The 17,020-nt window shown below is 38.5% G+C and overlaps 1 protein-coding gene across 3 annotated transcripts in view; it reads right to left on the bottom strand.

Annotated features, from left to right (window-relative positions):
* Nucleotides 1-1,095: 1,095 nt before the first annotated feature.
* GALNT7 (polypeptide N-acetylgalactosaminyltransferase 7) overlaps nucleotides 1,096-17,020 on the bottom strand; it is a 70,872-nt gene continuing 54,947 nt past the window's right edge. For all 3 annotated transcript variants that reach the window (XM_071432074.1, XM_071432075.1, XM_071432076.1), the window contains exons 7-12: nucleotides 13,993-14,110; nucleotides 11,923-12,045; nucleotides 9,674-9,892; nucleotides 7,401-7,499; nucleotides 5,989-6,117; nucleotides 1,096-3,335 (exon numbers count right to left, since the gene is read on the bottom strand). In XM_071432074.1, coding sequence (XP_071288175.1) covers nucleotides 3,198-3,335; nucleotides 5,989-6,117; nucleotides 7,401-7,499; nucleotides 9,674-9,892; nucleotides 11,923-12,045; nucleotides 13,993-14,110 — 826 coding nt within the window. In that variant the 3' untranslated portion in view covers nucleotides 1,096-3,197. The remainder of the gene's footprint in view (nucleotides 3,336-5,988; nucleotides 6,118-7,400; nucleotides 7,500-9,673; nucleotides 9,893-11,922; nucleotides 12,046-13,992; nucleotides 14,111-17,020) is intronic.

Raw genomic sequence — 17,020 nt, 5'->3', positions numbered from 1 at the left:
ATAATTTCTTCTTCATGCTCTTAAGATCTCCTTATTACTTTGCCTTCATAGATTCTTGCACAATTTGATGTTTTTTAAGGTAAAAGGAAAATTGTGATTTATATACAGCAAAAATCTACGAAAGCACCTTTTGTGTTTTTACAGGCAGTGGTATGTTTTGCTTTTCCTTGCAAGAAGGCTCACAGATCAAGAGTTAAGCATAAAATTTTAACATCTCTGACATGGTGTAATAGATCTCAAGTTTCTTGATGTAGTTTTAGAGCAGTAAGTTGATAAGTTTTGGCTTTAGGGACTGTTTGGAGGCAAATGGTATGGAAGAAGCAGGCAATAGTGAAGGAGACTGACTGGCAGTAGGGAAAGGGAATGCACTGATTCTAGGAACCCATCAGTGGGGACAACGTCTTTGGTACTCCTGTAGGTTCTGCTGTAGGTTATCCTGGTGCCAGGATCTCTGGTAATAAAGAAAGATGTCCCCTCCTTCCTATTGCTCCCTGTTTCCATACATAAAAGGGTGTTGCCTACATGAATAGTCTGTCACATAACTCCAGGGTTTTGTCAAAAGAGCTTTTTGAAATCTGAATACTCAAAAGTGCACTGACAGATATGGCTGGGAAGCAAGAATCCCATTTGTAGAAAAAGCCCTGTAGATTTCAGCACTACTCTTAGAACTTGTGTCTTTCATGCCCTGATTTATTTACATCCTCCTTTGCTAAGGAACCTTCCCAGGAAAAAATAAAGTTTGACTCAAACATGTTTCTTGGTGGAAACATAAATGAACTAAGATAAGACACGGTAAAAACAATATAAACTGGACCTGGCCTTTGGTTCTACTCTCAAGTTCATTTTCTATGAACATATTAAGTCTACCTAATTATATCAGGCAGGTGATATGTCCATGTGTCAGTCCTCAGTGGGAATTTAAGTTTTCATTTCACTGGGAAAAACCTGAGTCCCCACAGATGGAACAAAAGGTACCTAGATAAAATTTAAAATAAACCACATTTAATATTTGTAAGTCTGCAACATTGAAGTTTCCTAGATTTTGAGATATGGGTGTTTCTAAAAAGATAATAATCCATTTTTACTCTGTAAAAGTATAGTAAAACAAAAAATTCAAATATTTTATTTACTTCACCTAAAAAACAAGCAACCCATAAGATATACATAGGCTTCCCAGATTTTTCCCTAATAAATTTTTTAAAGATTTATACAATTTCTACAGAAACATACAGTGTATCAAAATCTGCATAAATCAAATTTATAAAATATGTAGAAATGCATAGTGATATTATCATCAACTTACAAAGCAAGAAAATGGGAATTATTTTTTTCCAAGCCAGATCTAGTAGGAAAAAGTCATTACAGCAACAGCTTCTTATGATCTCATGTTTTGTAAGGTTTCAGTCTCACATACAGATTCATATTCACACACAGCATCAGCTTTCAATGAATTGCACATAATACCCATTTAAAATGCACACCCGCACAATCTATGTGCCACCATTCTTTCTCTTATGCATAGTTGTATGATTAAATTAATCTACCCAACACACAAATGGAGTCAGTTTTCACACACACAAGGAACAAGTACCAGCACAAAACCTTATTTTCCTTTTTTTCCCCAGTTTCTCCCTCCTTTATTTTCTATTTTTCATAGCTCTGAAAGGATAGATGAAAAGTTTAAAGAAACTAGGAAAGATCCCAAACTAATAGATCAGTGCTGACAGCCCTATAAAGATCCAAGTCTGTCACCAAATATGATACATAACTCTTGTTAACATCAATGGAAGCTGCATGCAATGCTATTCTAGACTTCAGGGAAGTATTTAGTCATACTTAATTGTGTGACATGTTATAGGGACAACAGTTATGGAATCAGTACACTGATGTCAACATTTAAGTTACAAAATCTGGACAAAGGAAGTGAGGATAAGTCATTTCCTCTCCACCTCTCTATTTGTTCGGAGTCACTATTTATATTCCTAAGGGAGTCTGCATCAACTCCTTTCCAGAACATTTTTAGAAACAACTTCTTCACATTCTACTCTGTACACTGTAGCACCAAGCAGTTGGTTTTTCGTGTTTGTAATCCCTCTGGAGGAGTTGTGAATGACAGAAATAACAAGAAGATTAGTACGAACAAGTGTGATTTCAGGATTTCCATTTCTCTTTTGGAATCGAAATCTGGCATCCAAACTGGCTGACAGATGTCCTTGTGATGAATTACGCAGATGTGTTAAGTAGCTGGATGCTTTTTTCCTAATTATAAGTTTTAGTCCACCTCTAAGTGATTTCCATTCAAAATAGCAGTATAAATGAAGTATTTGACTCTTTCCAAGTTTTACATAATTGTGCAGCCTGTTTTCTGTTGTTACTGTTTATTTTAATTGTTTTTATGTAAGGCATGCTTTAAACAAGCAAATTAGTGCTTATAAATTCTTAATTCTTGGATTTGTGAGGGTGCTTACCTCCATCAAATTGTACCACATTAGCACTAAACTGGACAGTCTTCCTTCCACTGTACCAAGCACTCCGTCGAAGCAGAGCAGCCAAACTGGCAATAGAAATTTGTCTTTGTTAGCACACTAATTACACAGGGTGGTACGGCTGGTCCCTACCCCTGGTGACAGCTCAGAGCAACCCACTGCAAATTTCCAACAAATGCTTTCCTTGTGAAAGAGAGAAATGAAAGAGGCACTAAATATGTTCAAATTCATCTTCCAAAAAAGCAGCATGATTGTGAGAGAAGGCCACCCTGGCTAATAACCTGTGGCAGTGCTTAGTAAGATGTAAAATTAAATAAAAATATACAACAGGTTGATAATCACCAAGTTCTATGAAAATCTGATTACTACAACCTTTTCAAGTGTGTGTAAAAAAACTGCCTTCAGACCCCTGAGTGTAATCCCAAAGAAGACGACAACGCTTTTAACTATGTTCCTATGAACCATAGCTAACAGCACATTAATTTACCAACATCTTGAAACAAAAAGATGTAAACATCTACAGAGTTTAAGGTAAAGCAGTTTTGTAAACATTAACTGCGGATGATAATGTTATTGTAATAATCACAGTTCCTCTATGTCCTTCATCCAAGCCAGGAGGCTCACAGCTGTACAAAGTTAATAACTGCAGCAGTTTTCAGGCTATTTTCAGTCCTGTACAAATGAACACGTCAGTAGGTAGGTTTTGTCTGTCTACACACTAAGGATGTTGTTCATTTCCCATTTTTGTGTTGCTTTACTGGAGTCACACTCTGAAATGAAAACTTGATGGAGGACTTCGGAGCGATCCAAGCACTTCCCTGACGGAATGTGTGTAAATCTGTGCAGATTCTGAAAGACAAAACCACCAGGAAAACGTGTTGGGTTTTTGTGTTGGGTTTATTTTCATTTGTTTGGGGTTTTTTTTTAACATTTCTTTACATCTGCAATATAGTGATTTAAAAAACCAGGTTTCAGCATCCCAAAACAGATCAGTTCTACACTCATTTTACTATTTGTTAAACATAGCACTTTGCAGCCTTCATATTAAATCTTTGGTTCCTGTAGGTCCTCCTGAGATGCCTCCTGTTTCTCTTAGGCAACAAACTGCTAACAAAATGAGCAAAGTTCTATCTAAAATGCTTCTAGCCTTTTCATCCATCTTGTAACCAAACCAGAAGGTTAACTCTTGAGGACAGCTCTATGAGGACTTCACGGGGCAGGCCCTCCTCCAATCAGCCCTCACAGAAAACAAATGAACAAAACCAACATTAACACCACAGGGGTAAAAAAAGTACTAACTTGGCTCCCTGTTTGGCTGGGAGAAGAAGGGATAAAGAGTATGAGAGCTAAGTATGAGAGCTAAGCTAAGCTTGGGCAGGAGGCTGCCCAAGGAAGTGCAAACCTATTGAGCCAAGCATGTTCAGGCTGACTCTCACACATCTGTCTCCTTCCACACCCACCATGCTGCCATGCTCCTGTCTCCTGCCCTTGGTCTGTGGCTCCTCTCCTCCTTGCTGACCCCCCGTGCCAGAGGCAGCCCTGACTCTGACTGGCTGCATCCAGAGGGGAGGGGAAGGGAGCAGCAGCAAGCCCATGGCTCTGTGGGGGCTCTGCAGCCCTGCCCCATGCACACACACACCTGGCATGGGGACCCTCTCCACCACCCCACACACATGTGCACAGCCAAATGTTGGTTCAGATCAATACCTGGCTCCTGCTGTGTGGCCAAATATGGGGGTCCTCTAGTTGGAGAGAAAAATGGATGTCTAAACAAAAGCAACAGGCAGACCACCACCAGCCCTGTTCTCAATCCCTGCTACTGCTCAGTGCTCAAGCAGCACATGTTACACTCACCAAACTGGCACACTGCTTGTTTCAGAGACAGCCAACAGACCAACCAGATAAAATCTCCTTACAGCCTTAATTTACAGAAGGCCACAACATTTTTCAACAGTCCATAAGTGTCTCATTCCTCACACCTTCACCATTAGAAGAAACAGTTATACCCTTGGTATTGCACAGCAGTGTGCCCAATTCCTGGTATTTGGTTACACACCCTTGGTGGTCCTTTCATTCTCATCCTCCCTTTTTTTCCTTCCAGAAGCCAGTCAGTGTTTTGTTCTACAACCCAGACTGTGCTTACTGAGCTTCCTTTAACTTGTGGTAATAAGCAAACAATTACACCACCAGTGCTAGTGCAGAGGAAATGGATCTTGCATAAATGAAATTCTTAGAGAGAAGCCAAGTAACATGCTGGTATGAACTAGAATGGCTGGAGAGTTAAAAACTGCTACATATTATTCTCCTGAAATATTAAAGCTGAAGTTGGCCCTTACCTGCCACTGCTTACTGATTTTTACATTTCAGGTTTAAAGAAATTTGTCTGTCTATCCAGCACAAGGAAGCTGAGCTGGATGGAAATGGCATTATGGTACCTGATATTTCCTAGCTCTATGCAAACACCAGAAAATGTGGAGTAGCTTAAAGGATAACAAATAGATTTCACTGCACTCAACTGTGCATCTTTCAGACAAACAATAAAGAATCCAGATAACCAGCTAATAAATTAATAAATATGCAATATGCTAGCTATATAAGCTGAAGAAAAATGGAATAGTTTCATAGATGTAGAACCAAGCTATATGTGACTATATCCAAGGATAACGTCACCCCTGGACTATTCAGTCTCATTTTCTTAAGACACAAAAAGAAATAGAAATGTAGGCATTTTTTAAAGCAACACTAACAAAACTTACATGAATAGAGAACTTACAGATATAATAACTAAATAGGTTGTAGCAGCCCTCACATGTACATCAGCCAACATTCCAAGTCCTTATTAAAAATTTATAGATTTTGCAACAGCACTATAACAGCACCACACCCAGGATTAAGAACAGAGCATGTTATTGTTACTAGAGAATGCCTAACGAAAAGGAAGTGAAATACTGAAGACAAAGACAACATGAAAAGGCAGAGTAATCTTACATTTACCTGCTTCTATGTAGGCTTAAAAATATCTTGTCTTTAAACAGAGAAACACTTCATTTAGATTGCCCAAAATGAGACCTAATACTGACCCTAGCTTCTAAATGCACTCCAGCAGAGACCTTCTTAAAACAGAGCATACAAGCAGAAAGGGTGATGGCACTAAAAGCTTTTATAAAGCCTGTCACTAGGAGTGGACATGCTCTTTGCTTCCTCTGAGACATGTGCTAACTCCTAATATCTCTGTGGCAACAAATGTAGCCTCATGGACTTTTCCTTAAAGATTTTGCTATAGAAGACAGCAACTAGATTCACTAAATAAAAGGATCTTTCACTACAGGAAGTTTCTCTAGCATGCGTGTATTTCTGAGAATGTGCCATTAAAAATTTACTCAATTCAGTCAACCCTGTTACAGATCTTTAATTTCAGATACACATAAAACAAATTTTAAAGCTGAAAAAAACCCACTATGAAATCTAAAAGTGTATTTTCTTCCATATATCTGTTGCATACCTTGAAAAATTGCCACTCCTTGAATTCATTCTGATTACAGTGTGTAATCATAATTTTGGATCCATCTGGTCCTTTAGTTAAGCACTGATCGTACTGCATGAGTTGATTGGCTTCATTGATTCGGAAAAGCTAACAGGAAAGAAAAAGCTATTTTCACAACAGTTGACTCAATGAGCATTCTATAAACACTGCAAATACAATGAAATTATAACATTCAAAACATTTTCTGGTTTTATTACACCTGTCTTTCAGGAGGGTTCTTTATTTTGCATAACACACCTTTACTATCACAATACTAAATTTCATGGTTAACTTTCCTGTAGGACTTAGAAGGCCAAGAAACTTAACCAGAAAGACAAAAATGGTAAAGGGATTCATATTAAGGAGACTTCTAAAAGTGTTTAATTACAGACCTTTGTATGATTTGATGGCCAAACAACCCATTATCTTTATAATGGGTTGCCTGATAGCAAGTCCTTGATCCTGGACAGTAATTTCATGTGACGACACTAAAACTTTGGCATTTTACCCATGGAGGAAATCAATCTAATTCATCCAGATACAAATTATCCTGGCTACTTCTTACAGAATAATTGCAACAGGGTTTTTTGGGTAGCATATGCAGAAAAAGTAGTTTAGGGAACCTTTTCATTACATATCAGAATAAAAGAGACATTTCCAGGGGCTACTAAGAGCTAATCCATATAGGATTTTTTAAAAACATCATCCTAAATGCAATTTTATGATTACCATGGAAAAACTGCCTGGTTTAAATTTACATGGGCTTAAATAAGGACTTTAAATTCTGAAAAATTTTCCAACCAGAAAAGAAGATATAAAGACAGAACAGCATGTCTGTGTGGTAGTGTGGGCACATTTGTGAAGATACAGGTCAAACACAATAAAAGCTTTGATTGCAACCCTCTAATAGTAATTATGTTCTGTCAATTAATTTGTAAATGAAGCAGAGATAAATTTCTGCTCATTTTCTTCTCTAATGTAGTGGAAGACGAGTTACTGCATAAAAGTGTTTTAGCTTGGACCAAAACAACTTCATCACATACTTGAGCTTCAGTAAAGCTTTTTTTCCTGAAGGATTAATTATTAAATAAGGGTAAGTGGTGAATCAGGAGCAATGCTAAGAGCTGAAGCAGTGATACTGTTGCTTCTTCATGTACCACTTTCCCTGAAGAATGGATTATGAATTTACCTTCAATTTCATACCATTTATGTTTGAAATGGTATTTTCAGACTGCTGTACTTCAGCAATGTCAGTATGCTCCCAGAAAACCCTAATTCCCACTTTTGTAGCTGGCACCTAGGTGACTTGATGTACAGGCTTAACAGAAAACCTGCCTGTTATCAATCCACAGCAAGCAATTCTCCTTCAGACTTGCCTCCAAGCTCCTTACCTGATTTCCTCCCATTCTGTGGCACGGCCCAAGCTCAACAAAGCCACCGTTGGTGTGCCCCATGCTGTCGATGCAGTAAGAGGTTTCAAAGCCTCTAATCTGGAAAAGAGGTTTTGCACTCAGAGTTAGTCTCAAGGGAAAAATAAATACTAAGGAGTTCAGAAAATTCTCACTTATCTCTCAAACCAGAAACAGGTATCTGACAGAGAGATTAGACAAACCCGTGTATGAAATTTAAGTACTGATGTTAACTGTTCTGGGAGATGGAGCTTCCACTTGCCCATGCTAATTTGCAGGCTCTTTTATGACCCACAGTATGCTGATAAAGCCAGAGTTGCAAAGCTCAATTCCAAATTAATAACACCTAAATATAGGACTGCCAAGTATTTTAATTTATGCACTCTCCTATCAGAGCATGTTCCATCTCCTACATCTTCATAAATAAGCTCAGGGACTCAGGTAAGTCGCTCTCACTTGTGGATGAAGAGAAACAGGATGCAGAGGAGTTATGCACAGCAGCAATTACCCACAGCCAGACACAGCCCACTGACCCAGCTGCTCAGATGGACTTTCTGCAGCAGCAATTACACAGGAAAAAAAAAAGAAATAAAATTGATGAGGGAGAGGCACAGGGATAAAGAACAGAAGTCCTGTCATAAAGCACGTCTCAACTGCTGATTATCTCACTCCCTTCTCAGAAGGGCCAACAAGCAGCCTTACAAAGATTTTATGACACAAATAACATTTTTTCCAGACCTATTTTCTTTGCCAGAGCCTCCTTCCTCTTTGTAATGGTATGAAAAGTCTGAAGGACTAAGCTTAGACTCTTCCAGGGAGTGCTAGGGAAGATGAACCCACACTTTCATACCCTAGAGTTTGGAAATGCAATCAGTGTGGTGCTACAAATGGGAGGAGGAGGGACAGGACTTCTCAGATGTAGGATAACTAGCAGCCTGTGAAGAAGAGGGTGCTAGTTATCCTACATAAGAAGAAAACTTCAGAGAAGTCTCTGAACTCAGAATTTTCCTGTTGCTTCACCAGACCCACTTGCTTTTATCAGGGATGATTTCCTGCAAGGTCACCAGTTTTATTTTATACTTTTCAGATGCTTTCACCTTGGTGAACAGCAATATTTAGTGTCCCTTCCAAACTCTTTATGTAGACACCTGAGGAGGTCTAAGGCTCATATAGTAGCTGATGCTTTGTGCGAGCTTTTAGGTAAGAAATCAAGGTGGCATTATTCATCTGGTCTGTCAGACAAAAGATTATTTGTACCCCCTTTCACCACACACATGCTCTGTATCACTAATTCTAGCATTAAGAAATTAGAGGTGACACTTGCTCGGTGATAGGAGACAGCAGAGATCTGTATTTTCTAACGTGCTTTTGAAGTTGCAAAACCATGTATCATATTCATCATATCTTGGGAAAGAAGGTTGCTAAATTTGGGGGGACACAGGAGTTCTCCTCAGCTAGTAAGAAGATCTTCTTAATTTCCCTCAACAGTCTGCAAAAGTGAAATAAATAGGAGAGACAGGGCAAAAAAGTAATCAATTGCAGAGGGGGAAAAATCTGAAAGCAGGCAGGAGACCTGCAGTATGTGCTTGCCAAGGTGTGGGCTAAATGCCAGAATGAGACAGGCAGAGTTCAGTGAGGAGTCCTGCACTCACCTGTGATATCCCAACTTCCTCTGCCAACCACTTGAAAGTGCTGCATTTGCAACCACATTCTTAATTTAGTGAAGTCATAATTGTATACACTGATGTTGGAAACAATGGTGACAGAATCATATAATATCCTTACATGCAGGTTAGGGGCTAGCTGAGGCTGTAAATGCATGAGTACATCCCAGTCTGGCAAACACAGGCAGAATGAACTCCAGAATGAACTCCACCTGGATTTAATGATCTGTTCTCTAGGCCTTCACACAAAAGATATTTTCACTGATCAATCTTCACCAATACTCCTATATGCAGGATTCAAATGTTTTCCTTTTGAAAAAACTTAAATTCTAATTATAGAAAAAAGTGCTTTGGACAGGACTAGACATAAATTATCCTTCAAGGATCTGTGGAACTAATTAAAAAATCACACCTGCAAAAGTAGATATAATTTTTTTCCTGGGTTATATCTTTATAGCTCTCTGGTTAATATCATATAGCTTAGTACAGAAGTAATTAAATAGCCTGTTCATATGGCAAACCACAATTGCTTCCTTTTGAATTCATAATTTTTTTTTTAAAAAAGCTCCTAAAATACACAGGTGTACCTACCTCTCCCCAGTCCACGTTTTTGGGTGGTAAGGGGTAATAAGAAGTTATATCATATGCTATTTCTTCCATAAACCACTTAAAACTTTTGCAGTTGTGATCTTCACGGAATTTCTTCAGCTCAGATATATCTCCATAGGGCAGCGCCTTTGTCTCCGGCCGGCTGGCATAGAAGTAATCTTTGTATTCATCCCACCACACTTCTACAACCCTGACATAGTTCTGTGAAGAATAAAGACACTGCTGTGACCTCAAAGCACACAAAAACAGGCCAGAAGTAACTCCTTGTTAATAACAGACATTTAAGGATTTATCCTCTTAGAAAGTGACAGCATAGTATTGTTATACAGCATTAATAATCTGTCACTATCAGCACACTATACAAGACACATGAATATTATTTTCAAGGGATAGTTTAGGACTGAAGCCAGCAAATTAAATTGGGCTGCTTAATGTGAGTGCAAAGTCTTTTTCCAAGATTAGAGATTGTTTCTTTGAAAATGAAGACTTTTCAGTAATGGGTGCAACAACATGTTGCATTTATTTGCTTCTCTTAGAACTGTAATTCATGGTTTCTATTCACCTTCTACAATTTTGAATGAAGAGAATGATATGCATTGGTCCACTAACAGGGAAAAAAATTCAGTCTTAAATGGGTCAGCTACTTGGAGAAGGGGGAAAATCCTATAGCTCACTTGGTAAAAAGCCTCTCCCTCACATCTTTCTTATTCTCTTTGATGACTCCTATCTCTATATAGAATGCACACATTCTAGATGCCTCACTTTGTTAAATTCTTCTAGTGGTAATTACCTATGTTAAAACAGTCTTAAAAGATTTGACTGAAGGCACAAATTATTCAGACTTTAATCCACATCTGGCATAAACTGAACAAAGCTATAAAAAAAGGACATTTACTGTGAGGACAGGAGGGTGCCTGAAGAAGGGGAAAAGCTATTTCTACATCCTGCCTTGTACAGAGACGGAACTTAATATTTAAGAACACTCAGCAGTGCTTTTTATATTCAGTAAGCAGGCCAGCAGACTCACGTAAGGTGTTAAGATATTCAACAAATATTTTTGATCATCTTTTAAGAACACTAAAATGATTTTTATTACTTCAGACAAGGCAAACTAGCATCTTGCCTGCACTGAGCAATAGACCAATCATTTGCTGTCCTGTTGCCCACTCCTCTGTCTCTAACCCCAGATATGTCCCCCTGGGCTCCCTTGTACTGGTCCCAGTCCTTGTTTCACCAAAATGTTAATCAACTCACATTACTAATGTGGGACTTTTTTGGGGGCTGTGGGGATGTGGGGGTGTGTATGCCAGGATAGTTTTTACCATTCAGCTAGGCTGGGACATTGCCTTTGGAAGTGGCTAGTTAGGCTGGCTCAAGCCAAACTCTATAACCGTACAGGTACTCATTGTCTAGGAAGATTGTTCTGGGATTGGAATTAATTACAAAGAGCTGGGTCTTTGGGAGTGGGATTTACTGATGGCCAGAACTGAGCCCAAGAGAAAGCCTAAACTGGGCAATAGAAAAACTTAACAGGAGGGTTGTCTCTCTCCCTGCTGGTAGATGAAAACTGATATAAACAGTTTTTCTTGATTCAAATTCTCTCTTCAGATACAGAGCTGGCTCATTTGCCTTCTGGAATTGATGTCTAATTTTAATTTCAGGGCTTGAATAACACTTCTACAATCTGCAGGGTACCTGAGGAGCTGCAAAGCCTCATGATGTAGGGCAGAGCATACCATCTTCCCAGGTGTCATTTACTGCTTCTTAATTAAAAAATGCAGACACAAAAGTCTGAGAGATGCTAGATTCCAGAGTTCACTAACTTGGCCTAGAATCATACCTGTCTTTATCAAGATAAAAGAGGATTTCAAACCCATGATCTTCATCTCCAGGAGTGTGCTGTAGTTACTAGAATTGTTCATACACACTTGGGCACAGCGCAGCAAAGGCTGGAGGTGCTGACATTAAGTAAGAGGAAGTGCTTTTGTGCCTCAAAGGTAGTGGGGCAAGGCTTTAGAGCAAGAAGATAGGTTCCAGGATTCTCTACTCTTAACAACAGTGGGATTAACACAAAGATTTCTCTCCTGTGGGGATGACCATCCGAGCTTAAGATACTAAATCACTTTGGATGAAGAGCTCTCTAAACTGTTACTGGTAATTTATACACATTTATCTAAAACTGTTCTTATCTGAAATCAAAAACCACCTTCCAGGTTGCTTTAGAGCTGTACCTTTAATGTAGGAGAAGAGCCAACGTACACAGGGGGTGGATTTCCTTGCCAGCCCTGCAGACGATAGATGTGTCCAACACGAGAACAGGGAACAAAGAGCAGCTTTCCCCCACACTGCCAGATCTACAAGGTAAAACAAAGGTATTATTAATATATATGCACAGGAATTTAAGACAAATAGATAATAAATTATGGAAGAAATGTCAGCTGCATTTCTTACTATGCTATCATATATTTACATATTTTTTGCTCCAGATGTAAGCATAAAGAAAATAGGTCTTTGAAATGAGAGGTATACTGAGTACACTTTCAACTCAGCCAGGAAGTTACTCAACTAAAGCAATTTTTAAAAAAGCTTTTTAAAAAGTTGGGCATCTCCTTCCATCACTATTTCAGAACAACGGTAATGAATGAGTGCCCAAAATCAGGAACTGGGTAATTTTTATGATGACAGAATTATTGATATTTTGATTTTATTGAAGTAATTCACATGCCATCAATAAGATGGGTTTTGGTTAGATGCCCATTCACATTTAAGTTTTTCTTAATAAATATTAGTAGGAGATAAGGATGTGTTAGCTAACTCATTGCTCCAAGCAGAAACAGATATTTATTTGACTACAGTAGCTGAAAATAAAAAAATATTTGAACTATTTGAAAATAAAAAAAATACCATTCTGAAATTCCCCCACTCTCACGTATCTTTGGATAATCCCTTAATGGGGAAAAGAAAATATACTTAAATCAGAATTTAGTTGCTCCTAGTTTGGAGAAGTTTAATTGTAGCACCAAATTCTAATTCAAGCAAACCTTGTGAATGTTTCAAATTATTCTAAATTCCAGATTAAACATATGATTTACCAGTATCAGGGAAGATGGACAGAGTATCTTACTTTCTTCATTGCATCATGATATTAATTTTCCAAAGTTTCATCAAAAAACCTCCTCAGGTATGCAAGGATATTAATTTTATTTGCTATCTAGGAGTGAGTAAGGCTGATAAATGTTTAGTTCTTCTGAAGATTGGTTGTGATCTACATGAAACCACTTTGGAGGTGTCTACATAATGAGCATTTCAATCACAGAATTACTGTAAGTAATTTCAGTCATGATTTTGATCTAAGCAAGATGGAGAATGACATAGATAAAGACCCTGTGTGCATAACCTTCAATAAATACCCTTTGCATATGGATTTACAGCTGAGCAAGTGCACTCAGGGCTTTTCTCTAACTCATGAAAAGCTTTCCACTGTTATTAAGAGTAAAGAACTCAGAGCAAGAGTAACTAAGGGAGCTCTGAATGTACTTTTGGTAAAATTCAGCTACGATTTCACAGATTGCTGCTGAGGCTATAAGACATCTTCACTTTGGTCTGTTCATCGGGCCTGATTCCTGCTGCCTGCACTTGTGCCATTACAAATACTGAAGCAACAAGAAGCTAATGGATCATCTTGTGTTTCCTGCAAACTGAAGAGCATGCGTATGCCTAGGAGTGAAAGTAAAATCCTCCCTGTGATTATGAATTATGCAGTTAGTATTTCAATTATGAAGACTTCTCTTATGAAGAAGTTCTTGAAATGCTGAAAAGCATATGAAATAATTTTTCACTCACAAAAATGGCAGGGAGGAAGCAGATTACTTTTGTTGCACCATTATATACTTTCCAAGTGCACATGCATAAGCTGAGGACTATGAGGACTACTTGTTCTCTAATACTGCTTTAATTGGAAATTTTTTTCTATACTCACTATGAGAACATTCAGTTTCCTCCCATAAAATTTGCCAGTCTGGTTTTATATTGGATATTTGGGCAATTAGGGGTGCAATCCCAAACTGTTTACAAAACCTAGATTACGGATCATTTGAGTTTCAGCACAAAGCCACCTCTCTGAACACTTCTGTCCCAAAGTTCACAAGGAAACACTGAGGAGACACATCTCTGTCACATCTCCTCATATCAAAACCTGGGCTTCATGGGGAAGAGGTAGGTCTGTCTAAACTCCAAACAGAAGTATTTACAGAAAAAAAAAAATCTATCTAATTGAATTAATTCTCAAATATTGGTGTTACCTTGTAAGAAATTTCAAAATTTTCACCACCCCAGATTTGAAGCCCTGGATCATAGAGACCCAGCTCAAAGAAGAAATCTCGTTCAATGGCAAACAATCCACCAGCCATTGCAGGGGACCTGCGAAGAGGAAGACAGTGTAACTCCTTCTTCCAAAAGGAAACAATAGCACTCAGAGAAAGCTTTAGGGAAGAAAGCAATTCAGCTAACATGTAGTAAAGATCAGGTAAATGGCAATACACTGAAAAATCATAAAGCTTTGTCCTCAGCTTGCAGCAATTTTCTGAAGTGGCATCTATGTAATTTTTAGTGAGGTCACAGTTTCTTATTATGTTGTGAGTTTTCTTCTACAAGTAATTTATTTAATTAATGAATTTGATTATAGAAAATTTTGGTCTGAATTTTCCATTCAGGCAGTCAACATCCTTCTATTAAAATAAAAAACAAGATGAGAATCAGTGTGATGAGATGTTTCTCTCTTAAAATTTTTTCTAGTTTTTGAGATAATATGAAACTGCAAACAGGTTTATGGTCTGAAGAGCTGCCACATTGAAACTCATTGTCTATTAAACAAGTAACAGAGTTTTTCCAGCTTTCTGATCTTCTAGCTCCTTTTGTCCTATTAGGAGACACTTTACACTATACTCGGTAAAATTTTAAAGAGGGTCTAGATGAAGTAGTCCAAGGTTTCCATTTTGGTTTAGTCTTTTTGCTGTTACCCTTTTCCTTTTAATGGCTTTGTAAATCCCTTCCCATATGCCATGATTCAATTAGCAAGTTTTAATGTGTCAAAAAGATGCTGTGGTCTGGATTACAGCTTGTGCTGGTTTTGGCTGGGGTGGAGTTAATTCTCTTCCCAGTGGCTGGCATGGGCTGTGTTTTGGGTTTGTGCTGAACACAGGGCTGATAATGGGGAGATGTTTTTGTTATTTCTGAGCAGGGGTTGCACAGAGCCAAGGCCTTTTCTGCTTTTCATCCTGCCATGCTGGGGAGGAGACTGGGGGTGCATGGGAGGCTGGGAGGGGACACAGCCAGGACAGGTGACCCAAACTGAGCACAGTTTGGTCAGATATTCCTGACCACAGTTTGGCTGGATATTCCAGACCATGTGGCATCATGCTCAACATATGAAAATTGGAGGAAGAAGGGGGAATGTTTGGAGTGATGGTGTTTGTCTTCCCAAGTCACTATTGCATGTGATGGGGCCCTGCTCTCCTGGAGACAGTTGAGCACCTGCCTGCCCATGGGAAGGAGTGAATTCATTCCTTGTTTTGCTTTGCTTGGGTGTGTGTGCTGACTCTCAGCATAATTAATTATCAGTTTAGTTGCTGTCCAAATTAGGTGATCACATGCCAAAGTACTGCTACATGTCCCTTTCTACTTGCTGCCTGCAGTATTTTCCTCCAACACTGCTTTTGCATCCTGGGGTTAAAAAGCCAGAAGACACAGCAGGGGAAAGCACTTTGCACAGCACAGCACCACAGCTTTCCTGCACTTTTGGTTTTCCTCAGCACCATAAAGACTTGGCAAGTGGAGAAGCCTCAGATACTGCAGTTTCAGGCTTGGCCTCCAAGATGCTGCCAAGTGTGTTAAAGTAAGAGCCACATAAGCTAGGCAGTTTACTTCATAGGATACAAAGAGGTAAGCACTGTTACTGAAAGAAGGATTCAGTCCTGGGGCAATTCTCACGTTACAAAAACGTTTCCTAGCTGCTTTAAGCTGTTGAGGATCTTTTTGTTTTCTTTTTAAGCTAAGCAATCCTGGCTATGGTTTCAGCAAGACTTTTACTTGGTATTACTTGCCTTGGTATTGCTGCAAGAAAAGGCACACAGCCTAGAGACAAACAGATGCAGGGCATGTCTCTTTTTAAAGGAAGCACTGTACATCTGAAGGTATTGAAAATAAAGTCATCTTTTAAAACATTCTGAGAACATGTGTTCTGTGTTTCTGGGAACAGTTTAAACGATTTTAAGACCTGTTTGGATGGTAAACACAGAACACTACAGCAATGTTTGAAATAGTTTATCCCCCTCTAAGTGAATATTAAAGTTCCAATGTGGACAGCCTCATCAGAAAATGGTATTATTTAAACTGTACACAAAACATATCAAAGCTTCATATTGCTTGCATGTGTTGCCATTTTACCAAAGAACAATCATGGGTGGGGATAGGGAACTACCAACATCAGTTCTTACGATGTTTAAATCATATATAGAAGCAATAGAGGGCATTAGATTCTGAAGAGGTGAAGATTGCTTTCAAATGAAGTAAAATGATTAGTTAAGTGTGAAGGGGAAAGTAATAAAAAACCAGCAGAACCACAGTCTCCCAGTATTGCAAACCCATCCAGAAACCATAGTTTCTAAGCTAGGGTTTCTAGGCAGTTTTTGTTTTCTGGGAAGAAAACATATCCCACTACAAAGCATAATAAAAAGGCAGAAATTCCATGAAAATTATTGTAATTTTCCCATAATAAAAGGTGCTGTTTTTATCTTTCTTCCTTTTTTTTTTTAATGGTATGTGTATTAAATTAAAATTCTTAGGAAATATCTAGCCAAGATTCTTAAACAATATGCTTCTTTGTCAGATGTGATCCATTGTGAAGCAAGTGGCAGATATATGACAAAAGGGATTTTTTTTGATACACATGCATAATCCTCCAGCTGTATGCATGCATCAGGCCATGACAGCAGGCTACAGATTTTATGCATTACCATCTATCAGAAATACTTCCAGCATGCTCGTTATTTCAAACCAAATTGTTAAACAAGCACTGCTGTTTCCAACAGTGCTTGAAAAAAATATCACAGCTTATTAAAGTTTTCCCTGGCAACAAAGGGAAATATACAATTATACAATCTTTTGCCAAACAGAACCCAGAAATTCTAATGTGCACCCTATTAACCACACAAGAGCAGGACCAGAGAGGCAACACAAGGTAGCAAAGATATTTTGAGCGAATAGTCAGTTGTGGCAAACAGGTCTGACTAAACAAAGCAGCTAGTGTGGTTAGAAACGTGAAGGTGCTCA

The sequence above is a fragment of the Agelaius tricolor genome, unplaced genomic scaffold, assembly GCF_023055355.1.
Source record: "Agelaius tricolor isolate 1412-34295 unplaced genomic scaffold, bAgeTri1.0.p SCAF_8, whole genome shotgun sequence".
Taxonomy (NCBI): domain Eukaryota; kingdom Metazoa; phylum Chordata; class Aves; order Passeriformes; family Icteridae; genus Agelaius; species Agelaius tricolor.
Note: the sequence above shows the minus strand (reverse complement) of the source record. Positions and strands in the feature narration are given on the sequence as shown.